We start from the raw sequence: 18,963 nt of genomic DNA on the forward strand, positions 1-18,963 counted from the left end.
GGAATATAGTATACAGGTTGCATGAACCATTTTTGGTGCTTTTGCATCTTTTTGAATCTTAAAAGCTTCAGTACCCAATTATTCATGTGAAAACATGCAACTAGCACAATTCTTCTAAATAAATTCTTATAAATAGTCATACTGAATTGGAACGTCATGAGGTTGAGGTTTCAGGTGAACTATCACTTTAAAGAGATAAGATTAGGACCACAGTCCTAATTTATTCTTGCTCAGGCTTTTCCCCTCTAAAACCTGAGAGAGTTTGTGAGGGCTGGGCACTAGCCAGGGTCCCGGGGCTGTTGTCTGAGACCCAGGAGCCTGTTGATGGCTGATGGCGTCCAGGGGCCACTGAGTCCCCGAGAATGCGATGCTGGCTGCAGACACACCGACTTCAGAGATGCTGTGAGCTGATTCTACGCCCGATCTATCATCGTCATTGTCCAAAGGCATGAGGAAGGAGAAAGGTGTGCGCTGTGTGACCTCCACTGTGCTGGTTCTGTTGTGATCACTCTTTTCTCTTCTGACAATTCCTCTCTCTTTCTTTCGGTGTGTTCGGAGACCACTGTCTCTCTCTGAACTAACATCCTTCACTTTTCCTCTTCTCTCTCCAATGCTATTACTTTTTTGTCTTCCTCGTCGTTGTTCCTCTTCTGTCCTCGTTTCCCCCCGTGTGTTGTCCTCATCCTCTTCTCTCCGTGGCCCCTCTCGGGTCCTCAGTGTGCCGGGTAAACTACGTGAACGCATCTGTTGCTCTCTCCTTCTTCCTGCCGTCCGGGAGCTACCAGCCATACTATCATCCTCCGCCCAGCCCCGCTTGCTTTCCTCTGTTCCTCTTCCTCTGCTCCTTCCCCCCGATTCCCTCCTTTCCTTCCCCCTCCTCTCTCGTCCACCGTCATCCACCCATCTGCTGCTCCTCAAAGGAGAGCGACCCACTGTAGCAATACACGGCTCTTTGGAAAATAGTGAGGAGGGGGAAACGGCTCCAGCTTCACGGTCTGAGAAGAAGAAAGAGACAGCTAAATGATAAAACATTATCTACAAAAAAAACAACAACTACAAAACAAGATGTCAGATAATGGTTGGATGATAGAGAAGCGGGTGGATGAATGAGAGCCATGTGACATACCAGTAACAGATCAGTAAGTGGTTATTCCCTGCAATCTCAGCCTCAGTAAAGGTAAAGGTGAGAAATGTGTTTGCTGCTTTTCTGAGTCCTTGACTAAACTACACTGTCAGTGAAACAATGGCATTAGTGTTTTGTTGCATTAATGTTTTGGTAGGGAATTGCCGGTACCAGTTCTTTATGGTTATTTTGGACCTAAAGTACATCTCAAACAAATATTTGGATGACTTCGGGAAACTCTGTAATGATTGTTCTTTATCAGGGCCACAATTTAACAGAAGAAAATGGGCAGCAGTTACAACAAAAGCATCATGCCCATTCAAAGGGTTTTCAAAGATTTAGTTGAGAACATTTCACAAAGAAAATTCTCCTGTGAATTTTGTAAAGTAAATTTTTGATAAACCTAAAATAAAAATTATATATATATATATATATATATATATATATATGTATGTATGTATGTATGTAGGTATGTATGTATGTATATATATATATATATATATATATATATATATATAAAAATAATATATATGTATGTATCTTTAATATTATTTAATATATTTATTCATATTATTATTACACATTTATATAAATAAAATGACACCCCTAGTTACTTGAAACAGAAAAAGCAGAATGTAAAAGGGAGCATGACAACTGTAAGATCTCAAAGTGAACATTAAGAAAGAAAAAATGACAACCAACAGGAACGAGGAACTGTTACCAACCGCGTGTTTTCTGTCCGGCCGATGACATAGAAGCAAGGCTCGCCCTGCTTCGAGTTAGTCATACAAAGAGATAAGCTGGAAAGCTCCACTAGATCAGAGTTCAAGAGAGAGAAACAGAGCAGAAGTATGAAGTAGTGAAAGACAGCAAGAGAAAGAAAAGAAACAAAAACATGCAGAGTTGCAAAAAATACAGGTAGGAAGCTTTATCCTGACCATGGGGGCACCAAAGGATGAAGCTTATATTCTGAATGCTTTTAGAAAAGCCCTGAATGTCTTTTTTCCACTAGATTTTCATGGGAGGATGTATCATTTCAACATATGAGCTCCAAATATCCTCTTACCCGACCATGACCCTGACTAGAAAAATGTCTACAGATATAAGCCTGGTAACCTTCAGAGGGAAGCACAACTTTTGTAAAAATTATTTCCAGGCATCTGCCGGCCATTACTCGTATCAAAACCTAAATTTCTCAAACCCTCTCCATTACTCTTGTCTCCCTCACCATAATCTGGAACGTATCCATTGCCTTTCTTCAGTACGAGGTGTATCCGGGCCCCTCCCTTTCGGATCTGCTCTACAGCCTGGCTGTGTGTCATTCCAGCTGTGTTGTCTCCGTTGATCTCCACGAGCTGATCACTCACCTGCAATGCGAGTCAGCAAAACCCTCTGTGACTCAGCGTAATGTCAACAACACAATCGAATCCCAGCATCACTCAGCATAATCTTGTAATCATTGGTGTCCCAATAAAATGAAGTTAGTGCATGTGTGATAGTTTGTGTATGTGTGTAAACTGACCTGTATTTTCTGACTGCGTGAAGCTGGTCCACCCTCCATCAGACCGAGCACATACAGACCCATGTTATACTCGCTTCCACCTCGCAAGCTAAAACCAAACCCTGTTGTCCCCCTCTCAAGATCAACGCTATAAAACTGGGAATCCTGTCGAGAGAGAGAGAGAGAGACATTTTCATAAGCAATTTTATATGGTGTCAGGTATGAAATACTGGAAAGTTGCAGATAACATGCTACAGTCATGCAGCTTATAGGACATCGAATATTAAATAGAAAATATAATATTAATAATATGATCACACTGTAGGAGCACACTGTAGGAGCATCAAAAATGGTTGCCAGTTACAGAGATGCACTTTCCCTGCACATTTGTGTGAATTTGAACCTAAAGTTCTGAGGTTGATAGTAAAAAATAAAATTAAAAAAAAAGTCTATGGAACAAAATTATTCCATGACCACGACCCATTTAAATGTATCTGTACATTTCTGTATACATGCATGTAGTCTCACCTTTTGCTTGGCACGATGCCCATTTCTTAACCGACTCTCAGCATCAAAGTCAGGATACTCAGGCAGATTATTGTCTGAAATTAAAAAATAAAAATAAAAAATACCTCTTATTTAGTGTCTTTTCACGAGCACCCTCTTGTGGAAACTGTTGAAAATACACTAAAGGTCTCAGAAAGAACATTAATTCATAATATAATAAATAAAATATAAATAAGGGACATGAATTAGAAATATTCTATTGGTTTCATTATTTATGAATTACTACATAAATGTTCATTAATAAATAATATTATTATTAATAAACTTTATTTACAGAAAGTTTCTCAAGGAATTTTACGAAACAAATACCAAAATGTAAAGATATACACAAAAACAAATACGTATGCGTATGAACAACCATTCAAACATTTTTAAAGAATCCTTTAATTCAGGATGGTTGCAGTAAATGGATCAAAAATGACAGTGAAGAGTTTTACATTTATATATCAAATAAATGCGGTTATCTTTCAATCAATCTATTCATCAAAGAATCCTGAAAAAATCTGTGCAGTATATGCTTATTTTAATCAAATTAAAAAGTTGTCAACGTTGATTTTCTAAAAGAATTTCTAAAGGATCATGTGACACTGAAGACTGGAGCAATTGCTGCTGCAAATAAAGCTTTGCCATCAAAAGTTATCAATTTTTATTGTCTCTTTGATAAAATAATTGCAGCTTTGATGAGCATAAGCAATTTCTTTCAAAGACATAAAAAAATCTGACCATCCCAAAACTTTTGAACGATAATGTATGAACAAACATACCACCAAACTCACAGTCTAATTTTAAAAGTGAAATTAAGAGCATGGTATGAGTGTGGTGTGCTTACTAGTGTGAGAGCGTGGTATGATGGTGAGTCTGAGTGTGTTGGCGGCTCTGCGCAGTATCTGTGCGAGGTCTCTGTGGGGCAGCGTGACCACTGATCTGCCCTCCACGGCCTCCAGCTGATCCCCCGGCTGGATCTGACCACTGCGTGCTGCTGGGCTGCCCCGTCGCACCGTCACAAACCTGTGAGACACCAGAGACGAGGCTAAAGAGAAAAAAAGAGACAGGAAGAGATATTCAACCTCTCTTCCATGCAAATAAAACTAAATTCGTTCTACTTTATAATGGGTCACTTAATATTTTTTTCCCATTTGGTAAAGCATGATGTGATGATAAAAGGGGCACATTTGTATGAATCACTGAATCAAAAGATGGTTAAACATCTGAGAGAAGACTGAACAAACTCTTCACTTTTATGTTTACATAACCAATCCTAGGATAGCCACATGACGATTCATTTCATTACTGAATAGATGATGTGCAAAGTTGTGCAAGTCTCAAAGCTTTAGCATTTACATTATAGCACAACTCATAGTCCACGCTGAAACTCTTAAAAGAAATCACAGGAAGTTTTAAAAATCATAATCAAATTATTACTTTAATTTTTGTAGTTGTTTTTTGGAGTGAACGATTTTTTCCCACTCAAAATTAAACATTTTGACTTTCATTTCAGAACAATGACTTTAAGTTCAATCTGTTCCTCAAAACTACCACATTCCTAAAAAAAAAAAAATCCATAGAAAATAAAACATTTTATGACACGAGAGCAGGTAAATAGTGACAAAGTTTTTATTTTTTGATGAACTATCTCTTCTCACACTGAATATTTTGTGTTCTACATGAAAATAATAAACATTGTGTGTGCCATTGTTCATTTCAAAGTTTATTTTGACGTTCTCCATCACACTAAAAGGGGGGAAAAAATCATTGTTCCACACGTTTTCACATTTCACAAAGAAGTTTCCAAAGCAAAAATCCTCTCAGAAAGAACAAGCTTGCTTTTACTCACCAGAATAAAAGTCTGAAATAGCCTACTGCTCTGTTGCCTTAAGCTTTCTGCTCCATGTACATCTACATGGCACATAAAAGGCACATAAACACCAAATTTAGACTGACATGCAAGTTTTCATAAAAAAGAAAACCACCCCCCAAAAAAGAAAGAGACTAAAAGGACATGATTAAGAATAGAAGAAGAGAAGCATGTTTTTCCACAGACGAGCTGTTATCTATTAAACATGAGCAGAACAATTTTTCCTTAAATTACTTAAATGATTTCTGAATGATTGTGTGAAACTGAAGACTGGAGCAATGGCTCCATTGTATATTAATAGGAAATGAATGACACAAGCAGTGTTTCACTGATGTAGTGGCCAGCAGATCTGAATAAACATACTCTATCAGCATGTCATAAAAGAAAAAACATGTTAGAAATGCTCTTCTTATTAACACTCTGCGGTGTCTTTCAAGCATAAGCCAAGAAACACTTCCTCACAACATAAAAGCCTTTTTTTAGATCTATACAGAAAGTCCTTAAGCTACCTCAACTCTAAGTCTGAAAACATCTCTATGATCTTACCGAGCTCTTGGATTAACATAACAGAATTTACAAACTAGTTTAACCAGCACTTCAGTTCAACTACTAACAGATTATCTGATATGTATGCACTTTATACAGAGATAAATAAGCCAAGTATGGTGACCCATACGAATTTGTGCTCTGCATTTAACCCATCCAAAGTGCACACACACACACACACACACACACTGTGAACACACACCCGAAGCAGTGGGCAGCCATTTATGTTGCAGCACCCAGTTGGGGGTTCGTTGCCTTGCTCAACGGCACCTCAGTCGTGGTATTGCCGGCCCGAGACTCAAACCCACAACCCTAGGGATAGGAGTCAAACTCTCTAATCACTAGGCCACGACTTCCCCAGAGATGAACATAACAGGGATGAATAGAGTGGTACAGCTGTTTCTGACCCAGCTGTCTGAAAGAAAGAGAAATGGCCTTAGGGAGTCAGAGTATTTTGGGTTCATAAAGTTATATGGTGTTTGTTACATAACTGTTATCAAATACTTCCCGTAATCCTAGAAATCCACATTATTATGAATGACACAGAGAGACGTGCGTGCTTTCTAAAGCTCAGGAAAAATCCACTTTCTATAGAAAATTATATTTTAGGGGTGACCCCTTCGATTTGAGGAGCCTGATTCGACTACCAATATCGAATATTCGCGGGCTGTTATGATTATGCCATTTTGACTATATGTGAGCGCTCAAATGTCTGATTTCACATAGAACTTGCGGTTTTCTCACAATAGGTTAATATGAATATGAGCCATGAATAAGAATCTGAAAAGAAAGAAGCTTCAAGTTAATATTTTAGAGTTTTTGAATAAATCCCACCATCTATAGATTTGTTTCACTTTCCATAATCCGTGACAAAAGGAATTCGCATTCAGAGCCCCGCAGATGTGTTCATTTGCATTCAAGCTCTTTTTGCAGATAGCCTACAAGTCCTAATATTAACGTTATGTTGTATAAATAACGAAGCTTATTCTATATGAAATTATGAGTTGAATCCCATTGATTAAAAACTTGCTATCAGATGCTCACTCTACTGGTCATCTTCTGCACATGCCGCTCAAAACAGAAATGCAGAACATTAATAACTGTCATACAGGCTAACTTTATAATGAGAGCACTATTGTAAAAATTGTTAATTGTTATGATTTTGCCGACATTAGGTGTTAACTATCTTTAAATAAAAACATTATTTACCCCGTTTTTATCTGCGAGACATTTGTTACACATTTTCCCTGTGTGTTAACATCAGTAATTATGGCTGTCGAATGTCTGACTCTGACTTGACTCTTGTTAATGCATTTTGCCCCGCCCCCAAACACATGATTCGACTATCAGTCGAATATCAGCAAGATTCGAAAATTCCGATTCGACTATGAAAATCCTTAGTCGGGGACACCCCTAATATATATATATATATATAATAGAGCACAAAATTATTAGATATTAATTTTGAACACAAAAAGACTTTCGATAATTCTAATACTTAAACAACTCAAAACTGACACAAATGGGTGCACAAACTTTAACTACTCTTTAAGCATGTTGAATAAGTGGGTCGCGCTTGTTTCTTTTCCCTTGCACTTTTATTCATGAGCTCTGTTATTTTCATGTCTGGGCTGATTTCCATTGAACCACGAGCCAATGAGCTGTGTAAAAGTTTAAGCCTAGTTTTTCATAAAATTTTGACACAATTTACTCATCCTAATGTGATAAAAAAAAATATGCCTAACAACAAGTGACCAAGCGCGTATTAATACTTTTCTATCTGTAAAAACACTGTGAGCAAAAACAAGGGGAAAAAACAACAACATACTACACATCTCTGAGCTGAAACACACAGATGCAGATCACAGCCTTAAAACTAATGGTGACCGAGGATCAGTCCCACAACACTAATTTTTCAACAGGATGACCCTGTAGAAACAAATAATCGCAACATTGCTGTAAACAGCAACAAATGATTCATTAGTGTACAGCACTGTACAAACTGATTTAACACATCCTATCTAAACAGATCCACAACACAAGTCCAACAAAACAAAATACTTCATAAACGTCCAAACATACACATAAGTACAAGCATGCTTGCATCCCTTTGGGGATAAAAATGCAATACCAACCATCTGTTTAATATTTAATCTTATCCAGCTTATTAGTCCTGGCATGGAAATATGTAAAAATGAACAATGCAAAACCACACATGACATTGTGAAAATATGCTCAACCAATGATCCACAACTTGCGATGATTGGTAACACGGCTAAGCTTCACAAAGCAGCATCAGCTCACCCTAGAACAACTTGTTCCTCTGAAAAATGGAAACAGGCATAGGACAACACCTTTAGGATATTGCACAAAGAGAGGATACAGATACGATACAGACAGTCTTGAGCACAACTGGAACGAGCATGCAGTGTTTCTCACTTTCTCTGCTCCACACACGCACACTACACATTCCCTACAAATGAACTCATGTAGATGATCTCACACACATGATAAGGTATTCAGGGTGAGCTGCTCTTAACAGTAACAATGTAACTGAAATAAAATATAAAATATACAGATACTATATTCATGTGTTATGGTATGGTACTGCAACAGATTTAAAAGAATACCATTACAGATTATCCAGAAAAACTAAAAAAAGAAAATACGGTACCATGGCCAAAGAATACTAAAAACTAGTAATACCATGGTGCCATGGGCTTTTTTGAATTTGTGCCATGGCAGTACCATGTAAATACTATGGTAAATGAATTGTAGTACCTTAATACTATAGTTTTGCCATGTGATACCGTTATTGTACTATGGTAATACAACGATATCATGTCCAAAGGATATAAACATTACCGGTATTTACCAAGTATTTTCACAAAGTATTTTCAACATTCACCATTGTACCATGGCAGTACCAGGGGTTTGTTGAAAACACCATTTAGTACCACATAAATACTATGGCTCATCATTGTACTATAGTACTACCAGGGAAGAGACAACTTTGGCCAAAAAATAGGGTGATACTATGGTTCCATGTGCAAAAACAATAAAACCACAACAACAACAACAACAACAAACATCATATTTTTGACTCTTTTTTTTTTTTTTTGTAAATGTGCTTCTAAGTTTTTTTTTCTGTTCGTAGCTATGGAAGTCTATAAGCAGAAATGTGGACCCTTGTACAATGTGGATGATTCTTTGTTCACTGGTCCAACACATCACAGAAGAATTAAGCCTTTTATTGGAACTGCAACTGAAATTATTTCAGGCATGTGAGAGCCAGGACGATCTGAAGTATGAAAAGAACCCAGATATAATCAGAAGGGGAGCACTTCAGAAGAACTATCCTGGAGAGTTCAAAGACTACGAATACAATGCAACACACGCAAAACATACATCCTGTTCTTTCTGACATGAACCAACTGTTCCCATGCACCTGAATACACCATATCTCAGGTCAAACAAACAAATCACAAAGCGTTCAGAGAAATATTTGAAAATCCACTAAATCACCGCTAAACTTGAAACAGCTGCAGATAATTTATCTTTTTCCAAAGTAAGCAACACCAAGGTCAATAATTAAGCAGAATACAGATATTATGAGAGTCCATAAGAGGTAAGATAGTATTTACGTTTTACGTCCTTCACTGTTTTCAGGGCAGACTGAAGCCTTTCCAGCATGTTGTCCTGATCCAGCTTCAATCCAGCTTCAAATCGCGAGAATTCCTGACATTGAGACTTTAATCTACATATAATATTACAAAACAGTGAGGAAATTGAGAAAAGAAGAACTGTTCAGGTGTTTTTCCTCCCTTTAGAGCAGAGACACTGAGGACACTTGCACTGGCAAAACTGAACTGAGGAAAAGAGAGAGGGTGAAAGACTGCAGAGGGAGCGGGAAAGAGAGGGAGGGAGGAGTGGTGAGTGAAAGCAAATAGGAGTGATTTAATACTATACTGAATCCTCTCACAAAAGAAGCATCATGAGAAGGAAAGCGTGTGATATTTAAACCATGTATTGTCTAACAATATACACACACACACACTACTGTTAAAAAGATTGGTCTAAGAATTTTCTTTTTCATATAGAAATTATTAATTGTATTCAGCAAGAATGCATTGAATTTTTATGTCCGGTACACTGAATTTAAAGGACGCATTTAATTTTTAGGTCTGATGCACTGTCTAGAAACTTTTACCTCAACATTTGGTTCTGTGAAGTACTGTAGCTACGTAAACTTATAGAAAATGTAACATAATCATAAACATCCAAAGGTCACTGGTTCTTTCTTGCAAATCTCCATGTTACAAAAGAAACAATAAGACCCAAGTAACAGTGAACAAGTTTTTAACTAATAAACAACTGAACAAAGGCCAATGCTCGAGAGAAAAAAAGAAAAAAAAAAGAAAAAGAAAAGAAAACAGAAAAAACTGCACACTCAGGAAACAGTTCCATTTGTTGTTGTTTTTCACAAATACAAAGAGTGCTGGACACAAACTATGACCTCATTTGGACTTTAACTTATCTAACATTTATAGTACGAACTTTACCCCTCAACGTTTAGAGTAGTGAGGTACAAATCATACATGTACATTTATGGCTAATTAAAAACAACTGGAAACATCTTAAATATAGAGCGAAGATCTCAAATCAGCAAAGCCTCAAATCAAGTTAAAGAAATCAATTAGTCTCATAATGAAAGATTATGTGTGCACATGCTTATTGCATGATGACATGACTCAGATGACCAACATGCTTAGAGGGGTATTTTATTACGATTTACCTGGCCTCTAAACATGGAACAAAGCAGTATTATATACTCTATTACTCTGTGATAATTACTTTATGCAGACAGAAAGTAGAACAGAAAGTATATATTTCCAGAACCCTGGTTTTGATCAAAAATAATGTTCAATTAATGTATAAAATGTTCATTTTTGGCTTCTAAATATCAGAATAACCAGAGACAAAACAAAGGCAACAAGGTCGCATCCACTGGCCACAAACCATAAATGCAGGTAATGCGCAGTGTTTACTTACTTCCATTCATTACATCCTGGGATGCGATGACAAACCCGAATCCTTCTCCCGGTCTCCGTCTCAACTCCACATCCATCGCTCTGGAAGAGATCGGTCCCCTCGTTTCTACATGGCTTTTGGATAATGAGCCGAGATTAGAGGGAGCAGTACGGCTCCACTGAGCAGGTCCATCCTCGACTCCTATCCAGTTCCGGGGCTCTAGGGTCAGGGTCACGGGCACTGAGTCCAGGAAGCTGGTGCTTTGGACGAGGTTGGGGAGGTCACTGCATGGCGAGGAGGGAGAGAGGGGGTTCTGGCTGGGCACAGCACCATCGGAGGAAGGCGAGGTCAGATCAGGGGTGCCCAGGGATGGAGGAGGTCTCTTATAGGCATTTGGAGAGCCTGGGGAACAAAGAGAACCTGGGAGAGAACAGGATAATGATGGGTGATAGAGACAGGATGTATGTTGATCTGTATAACAGTATAAATATGTCATTTTCTTGATATTAAGTTTTTCTTTTTATATAGAAAACATATATAAAAATACTTAGTCAAAAATATTATATATATTTAATATCTGACAATATTATAAATTTTTATTTAATGGTATGAGCCAATATTAGATTTTTAACTGAATTTTACATTTGATATTTAAATGCTAATTTCTCTTTACATATTTAGATTACCTTTGATATAAAGCTAACATAAAAATTAATTCTTTAAAAGCAATAATTTACACACCCTACTTATATCTGTATTAGTTATTATTTATTCACCCCCCCCACCCCCCCCCGGAGCTGTGTGAGGGATGTTTTATTATAGATGCGTGCACTTTATTTCACGTCTTCTGAACTGTTGACAACAAACACCCGCTTACCACTGAAAAGACTTGGAAGAGCAAGGACAATTTTAATATAACTTCGATTAGATTATTCTGAAAGAAGAAAGTCATTTACACTTGGGTGAGGGTGAGTAGAAGATGGACAAATTTAAATCTTTGGGTGAAATAACCGTTTAATTGCTATAGACATTGTTAAAATAACAATCAAACATTCATTATTAAAAATAACAAATGTTCAACAATTTTAATGTAGTATTGCAATGAATATTAATTTCTCACAGTAAACATAATAAAGTTGTGATGCCTAAATTCACATGTAGCATTTATGATTTTTAGACATTTATTTAGTTAAAACAAAATTGTAAAGTGACCTTAAAAACAAGGTGGAACATTTTTATGTTTTTTTATATGGAATATTTTAAACAACTTATTCATAGACAGTGTGGAGGACACTCACCTCCTCTGTAAACCAGTAAGACCACCTCACCCTGTTTGGTATGTTCTTGCAGCACTCGCTGCACCTGTTCAAATGAAAAAGTTAATATGCAAGGATTTGAATATGGAAGGTTAATGAGGAAAAAGCTTCAGAAAGAGACCCGAGTAGTTGATTAATTACCTGTGCGAAGCTGAGGCTCTGTACATCAGCGCCATTAATTTTAATAATAGCGTCCCCTGGCTGTAGGGAGTGGCACTGTCGTCTGTCCCAAACTCTCTTCACCACCGCCAGTTGCCCTCCCTGCCCCCCAGCCGTCACACTGAAACCCATACCCCCTCCCTCACTCCTGCCCAAGGCCACAGGTACCAGCTCACCCACTCCCCCGCAGCCTATACCAACTGGGGCTCCAGGAGACCCTAGGCCACCTGGAAGAGGTAACGGGGGATTGTTGGCTGGACACCCGTTGAAACCACAGGGTGGGTGCTCGTTTGGGGGTGCAACAGCAAGAGATGTTTGGGGCATTGGAGGCCGCTGGGTGCTGGGTGCTACTGGCAGGGCGGTAGGACCCACCTCAGGCTGGGGCAGCGAAAGCACAGCAGAGGAGAGATCGCTCTCGGAAGACTTGGAACTATGATGGGCGTGAGAAGGAGCTGGAAGAGAATTGTTGTTGTAGCTTCGGACAAGGGAAGCTCTAGATAAAGAGTAGAAGAAATAAATGCTTGTGTAAAGAGAACAATATCATTAACAATAAAATAATAATTATAATTGAACTGTAATAATGATCATTAATGAACATGGTCATGATATTTTTATTATCATTATAACAATGTTTATTAATTTTATTAATCATTATCATTAATACAATATATTTATTCATATTAATTATTAGTGTTTTTAATAATAATAATAATAATAATAATAATAATAATATGTTAATAAATATCCTAATTATTATTATTACTACTGAGCCTGGTTATGATACTATTAATAATGTTATTATTAACTGTGCTCATTAATTATAATAATCATCAATAATCATTTATAAACATGTTATAATAATAACATCACAAACTAGTTTTTAAATTATGATAATGATTAATAATCATGAACAATATATTATTATTTATTAATATTATTACCAGTGTTGGATAAGTTACTTTAAAAAAGTAATAATTACAAATTACTGATTTATACTCAAATTTAAGTGTCATTTGATTACATTACGGATTACTTCATGTAAAAATTAATCAGATTACTAATTACTTTACTTTCAAGTTACTTTGAACACATATCAAACCTAAAAAATAAAAAAAAATACACTACAAAGTGAAAAAAAATTTCTTTAAGTAACTTAATATTGACTGAAAAATATTAAAGGTATAAAAATAGCAACTTGACTTAAAGATTTAATCCATTTCTAAAACTTATACATTCTTAGTTTAAACCTGCATAACAATTAAAAATGGGCATATACCGTGCTTTATATACAACATTGCTTGCTGAGTGTAAAGTATATGTGTATGCTTGCTTAACGGAGTTTAAACTGTGTGAGCATTTAAGACATTAAATTGAAAACGGTTCTGATAACATTTGAAAACAGTATTGGTGAACATACAGTGCATATTTGAATGCTAAAAATGAATTTGGCTTCTTTGTTTACGGAGGTGGTGTGGGTGTTTACAGGTTTGTGCATCTCACGTGGATGATTACCGTATGAAAAACATTCATTGCACGTGGTTGTGATCACATTACAGACAATGAGCTCAGATGGGAAAGACTGGACCTCACATTGTTTTCATATGGATTACTTCATCAGAGAACATTTGTTTTAGATAAGACACTTCAAGCTTTTCACAGACGTGTTTATCATGTCGGTGTGTGAAGTATTCACTGAGTTTTGGTTCATTTTTTTGGTACATTTCAGAAAGAAGTTTGCAGAGACTGAGACAGCTGAAAGCACAACCTGTATTTTCTTCATTTTACAAAATAACAATCCTTTGTTGATATTGTGAGTGAACACAAATAAAAGTAGACTAGATTCAAATTATGTATTACGTATGTATGTACGTACGTATGTATGTACGTTTTCACTGTTATTTTAAAAAGGCATTTAATTATTTTTTTCTTAACACTAAACATTTGTAAAGTAACATAATTATATTGACTTTAGTAACTGTAATCAAATTACACCAATTTAAAATGTAATGTGTTACATTACTGCAATATTACATTAACTTACATTAATGTATAACTCGTAATACCCAACTCTGATATTACCATGTTGATTAATGATAATTAGTATTATTAACAACAACAACAACGGTAATAATTAAAACAGTTATTATTAGTACTATCATCACAACCATGATCACAATAATGAATGAATATGGCTATTTATTAATAAAAACGATAACTCAACCAGTGTGAAACGTCATTCTGGTTACCTGCGTGTGACAAATGAGCTGACCTCCGTATCGCTATGACTGGAGCTCATCCGCTCTGATGGAGGGACATTTGAAGAAGGCACCGCCCCCAACCCTAAAGTCTCTCCCACTCCATTTCCATTGGCCATTGAGTATGAAGGCAGGGGTGCTGTGTTCCCATTAGCATCCAAGGACTCTTTCTGCATGCGGGGGTAGAAGTTGTTGTGGTGGCACATGGAGCGGTTGAGGTTCACCAAGCCATGCTGGTGTCCATCACCATGCTGGACCTGGGTTTGAGCGGAACTGGGGGCTGCAGATTTGGTGCTGGTGGGGTCAGAAGGGGAGCAGAGGCTGGTTTTGGGGCAGCCATCAGGGTTATAGAGCATGGGGTAACCTCGACGGAGAACCACATCCACACTGTGACCCATAGGGACGGATTTCAGCATTTCTACCACTTCTTTATGGGACAGACCCAGCACACAAGAGTCATTGATGTACACTAGGATGTCCGCTGAGAGAGAGAAAGAGAGAGAGAGAGATAAACTTTTCTGTCATTTGTATTTTCACATGTGGGAAATCATAAGAAATTCAGATTCTAACTTTTTGAGTACAAGTATCAACTGAAGTGACATTATGTGTGGCCAAGTATGGTGACCCAATTTGTGCTCTGCATTTAACGCATCACTCAGTATTGAACCCATCACCGGGGAGCAGTTGGTATTGAGGGTGGAAAAGAGCACTGGTCATTCACTTCACCCACCTACAAACTCAGCCGGACCTGGCACTCGAACCTGCAACCTTTGGGTCAGACTCTATAACTATTAGGCTGTCCCTAAAAATGCCCTTAAAGTGGTCATAAAATGAAGAATCAAATTTTCCCTTAATCTTGGAACTGGCACGCTATTGCTTTTCATTTAAAACGGGTTATTTAAAACAATTACTTATCAAACAGATGGAATTAGAAATAATGGCCTGCCTCTAATAAAAGCCTGTTACCTTCTGTAGTTCAGGTAACTAAAGGCACCGGCTTTTATTTGAGGAATTACGGTATTCAAACTAATGTTTGAAAGGGGAGGATGAAGGCTGTTTTAACAATGTCCCTGATCATTACAGTCTTACCTAAAGAGTTTGTCTGAAACATTGTTTTGTGGGTCAGGGAGGGTGAAAATGGTCATGATAAAATAAATAATAACTAAAATCAATAGAAAATAATTTATCAACTAAACTTTTGGAACAACAATTATAAACACTGGACTTTTTTTAAGGTACAATGTGACCCCTTTAAGGATAAGTGTGTGTGTGTGTGTGTGTGTGTGTGTGTGCATGTTTTTGTGACATATCAGGACACAACTTTGTATAATGACATGGGTATGACACAGGTATTACAAGGAGAGGGTGACTTTTCAAAACGCTTATAAATCATACAGAATTCGTTTTTTTGAGAAAGTAAAAATGCACAAAGTTTCCTGTGAGGGTAAGGTGTAGGGTTGGTGTAGGACCATTGAATACCCCATTTGTACAGTATAAAAACCATTACACCTATGGGATGTCCCCACTTTTCACAAAAACAAACGTGTGTGTGTGTGTGTGTGTGTTTGTGTGTGTGAGTGTGTGTTTGTTAGTACACATGAGTGGACAGTGCTGTCTGTAAGAGACAAGCAGATTAAAACCTACAGGTCCAACTGGATTAAGAGCAGATGAGCAGATTCAAACCATGAGACCCTCCAAATCACCAAATACACACACACACACACACACACACATTAATCTAATCCAGAGAGAGAGAGAGAGAGAGAGAGAGAGAGAGAAAGGTGTCTAGGGATTTCCTGTCTAAAATAAAAGTGAGGATTGGAGGGATAGATTAAAGGATAGGCAGAGCAGAAAAGCAAGCAGCTCATGCTCATGAGGTAAAATCTATCTTTTATCCATTCAGTCCTTTTCTCTCCTGGTTTTTCTGCCATCTATAAATGATCTTAAATCCAGATCTAGGAATAAAAAGAGGATGTTAAAGTCAGCAGTACCATTATATCAGATTCACAATGTCCTTAAGAGCCCCCTGGAAAAATCTATGTGTTTTATTAAATTATTATATCTGTCATAAATCTATAAATATTTATAGAACTGACCATCAAAGTGCCATCTCCTGTACTGCAGATTTATACAGAAGCAGCAAAAGCCATAGCCACTTTCCAAAAGAGTTTCCGAAAGAGAATACTTGTGTTGCCAGGATAATATGAATTTACGAAAATCCTCAATTCTTTTTTATTTTATTTGACCAAATTTGTATTTAAATATTTAATTTTCTCATTGTGAAATTAAAATAAATTTATCCTAAGGCAACCATTTAATTTCATTTACATACATCTCATTTATAAGTGATGCCTTCCTGAATACGCCTGTCCAAAGTGTAATTATTGAGGCAAGTAATTTAACATTAAAAAACTGTTTTATGTAATTTTTTCCTTTTAAATAACAAAAACATATTATATTATAATATATATTATAATATTTCATTTTAGGTCCTAATGAACCCTTCTATAATCAGTTTTTCGTTTTTCATGTGGATAGTGCAATACAGTGCAAGTTGCATTTGTGTTATTATTATCATTTTTTGTTAAGGACACTGGGTTAAACCACCTGTTTTGAGTGCAGACGGGCCTCCAGGGGTGACGCTGTACACCTGCAGGAACTCTCGAGGTCTACTTCCACCCACAATGTTAAAGCCAAACCCACGAGGCCCTTTCGACAGTCGGGTGTGTATGGAATAGCCCTTCAATTCAGATGGTTGGTCTGTGAATGCAGGTACTAAATGACACAGGCACACACACACACACAACAAGCAGCGTAAGTATCTAAACATGGGATGGTAAGTCCACAGAGTTTAAACAATGCCTTTAAGCCTAAACGCCTACACTACAGTGTTTCAGGATGAAGCTGACTGCTAAAAAACAGTGCCATCTGCTGGGATGTGGGTTATACTAGTTATAATCTGTATAAATTGTTCAATCACACACCTTTTCTATTCTAGAGTAAAATGTGCAGTACTGGCAAAATGTGGAGTATAAGCACATTGTGAGGATACTGTTTCTCAAAATGCAATGCACTTACGTTGACTTCCCATTTACTGTTACACAATACCCACAAATATTAGGTTTTTTTCCCACTTTTTTCTTTTGTTTTGTTTCACTCAGTATTTGTATCTGCCAAACAATATTTAGTTTCTTTCAAAATTGGATTTAAAAATTCAAAATAACCCTATTTGCTTCCAGCATTTAAACTGGACTGCAACCGCTTAATTAAACACGCAATGTGAAGAGGTCATGTGACAATGTAGATTACTACTTCTGAAACTCGCAAAATGTGTATAGTAGGCAGTATACCAAAAAAACTACACACGATTTATTTTTCTAATTTCTAAAAGTTTATTTACTGTATGCACATAAATGTATCAGAACACATGGGCTTCGTACACGTATGCATACTAACAGACATAATGACTTCTGAAGATCACTCAGCACAGAGGGGATAGCAGGCATTACCTTCTCAAATCTAAGAGAGCGTCCTTTGAGTGATAGATAACATAAAAGGAAAAAGAGAGAGGAGAGGAGAAAGCGAGCAGGGAGAGACGAGGGGATCATGGAGGAGGTTTGAAAGGCAAAGGAAACAAGGGATATGATGAAGGCATGAGAGAAAGACTAAATGGCTCCAGGAATGTTTGTCATTAATCTTTGTGTGAAGACTGCAGAGAGAGTGAGAGCATGTTTGGAGGTTAAAAGTGGAGAGGAACCAGGCTCACATGCACATATATGCACTTACACTCTGTCTTGCTGACAATCTCTTTGCCCTGAGTCCTTGGATCCAGCCAGCTTGTGATCTTTGAGTTATGGCTGAAAAATGAGAGAGACTTTTTTTCCCCCCACAAGGTTTCATCAGCAGCTTTAAGATGAAATACAACAGCAGTTCTTATAGCAATATACATTAAGCTGGCTTAATTTTCATAGATAAAGGCAAAAATTATGCATTTTAATTGACGTGCATCTAAAGTACAAGTCACCCTTTTTATACAAAAAACTGCATCAAAAATGCAAAATAATCATATTTACTTCCAACATGATAACTGTACGTCACCTGCTAAATGAAACATATCTCACTGATGCACATCTTAAAGTTGAAGCGTCGCCTTCGCATGTCAAAATTCCAATGTGACATTATGTCAACTTTGAGTATAATCTTTGATTACTGAAGAAAGCAAATGACCTTCTGTCTCTATTCTTGCTCACTCTATTTCTCACTATACCATCTTATTTTTTCCCCTGCTGACTCACTTGATGTAATAGGGTTCACCCGTGTCACTGAACGTCAGCTCCCAGTTTTCAGGCAATGCCCCACCACGTCCTCCGTTCTCCATGGCAACCCCTCCATCCCGCCCACTGCCTGAGTCCCAAGTCTGATTAGGTGAGACTATGGTGGTGGGAGGGGCACTGCTGGCTCCTGCAGACCCCGCTGGGAAACAAAGTACAATGAACATGACATGAGATGTAGCCGTCTTGTATACTCTAAGTAACCACAGGACAGCGAGAGGTCACACTGTTACTGTTATGCTCCTCTTGCCAGCTCTAATATGAGAAAGGCATCAATCC

General features: G+C 37.3%; 1 protein-coding gene across 1 annotated transcript in view; it reads right to left on the reverse strand.

Moving 5' to 3' along the window:
• Positions 1-201: 201 nt before the first annotated feature.
• Positions 202-18,963, reverse strand: part of LOC113087462 (membrane-associated guanylate kinase, WW and PDZ domain-containing protein 1-like) — a 35,534-nt gene continuing 16,772 nt past the window's right edge. Inside the window, exons 6-17 of the mRNA XM_026255589.1 lie at positions 18,649-18,826; positions 18,140-18,210; positions 16,961-17,128; positions 14,345-14,834; positions 12,081-12,591; positions 11,922-11,985; positions 10,645-11,043; positions 4,021-4,221; positions 3,153-3,226; positions 2,646-2,789; positions 2,352-2,490; positions 202-995 (exon numbers count right to left, since the gene is read on the reverse strand). Of these exons, the coding sequence (XP_026111374.1) occupies positions 202-995; positions 2,352-2,490; positions 2,646-2,789; positions 3,153-3,226; positions 4,021-4,221; positions 10,645-11,043; positions 11,922-11,985; positions 12,081-12,591; positions 14,345-14,834; positions 16,961-17,128; positions 18,140-18,210; positions 18,649-18,826 (3,233 nt within the window). The remainder of the gene's footprint in view (positions 996-2,351; positions 2,491-2,645; positions 2,790-3,152; positions 3,227-4,020; positions 4,222-10,644; positions 11,044-11,921; positions 11,986-12,080; positions 12,592-14,344; positions 14,835-16,960; positions 17,129-18,139; positions 18,211-18,648; positions 18,827-18,963) is intronic.

The sequence above is a fragment of the Carassius auratus genome, unplaced genomic scaffold (genome assembly GCF_003368295.1).
Source record: "Carassius auratus strain Wakin unplaced genomic scaffold, ASM336829v1 scaf_tig00044861, whole genome shotgun sequence".
NCBI classification, from domain to species: domain Eukaryota; kingdom Metazoa; phylum Chordata; class Actinopteri; order Cypriniformes; family Cyprinidae; genus Carassius; species Carassius auratus.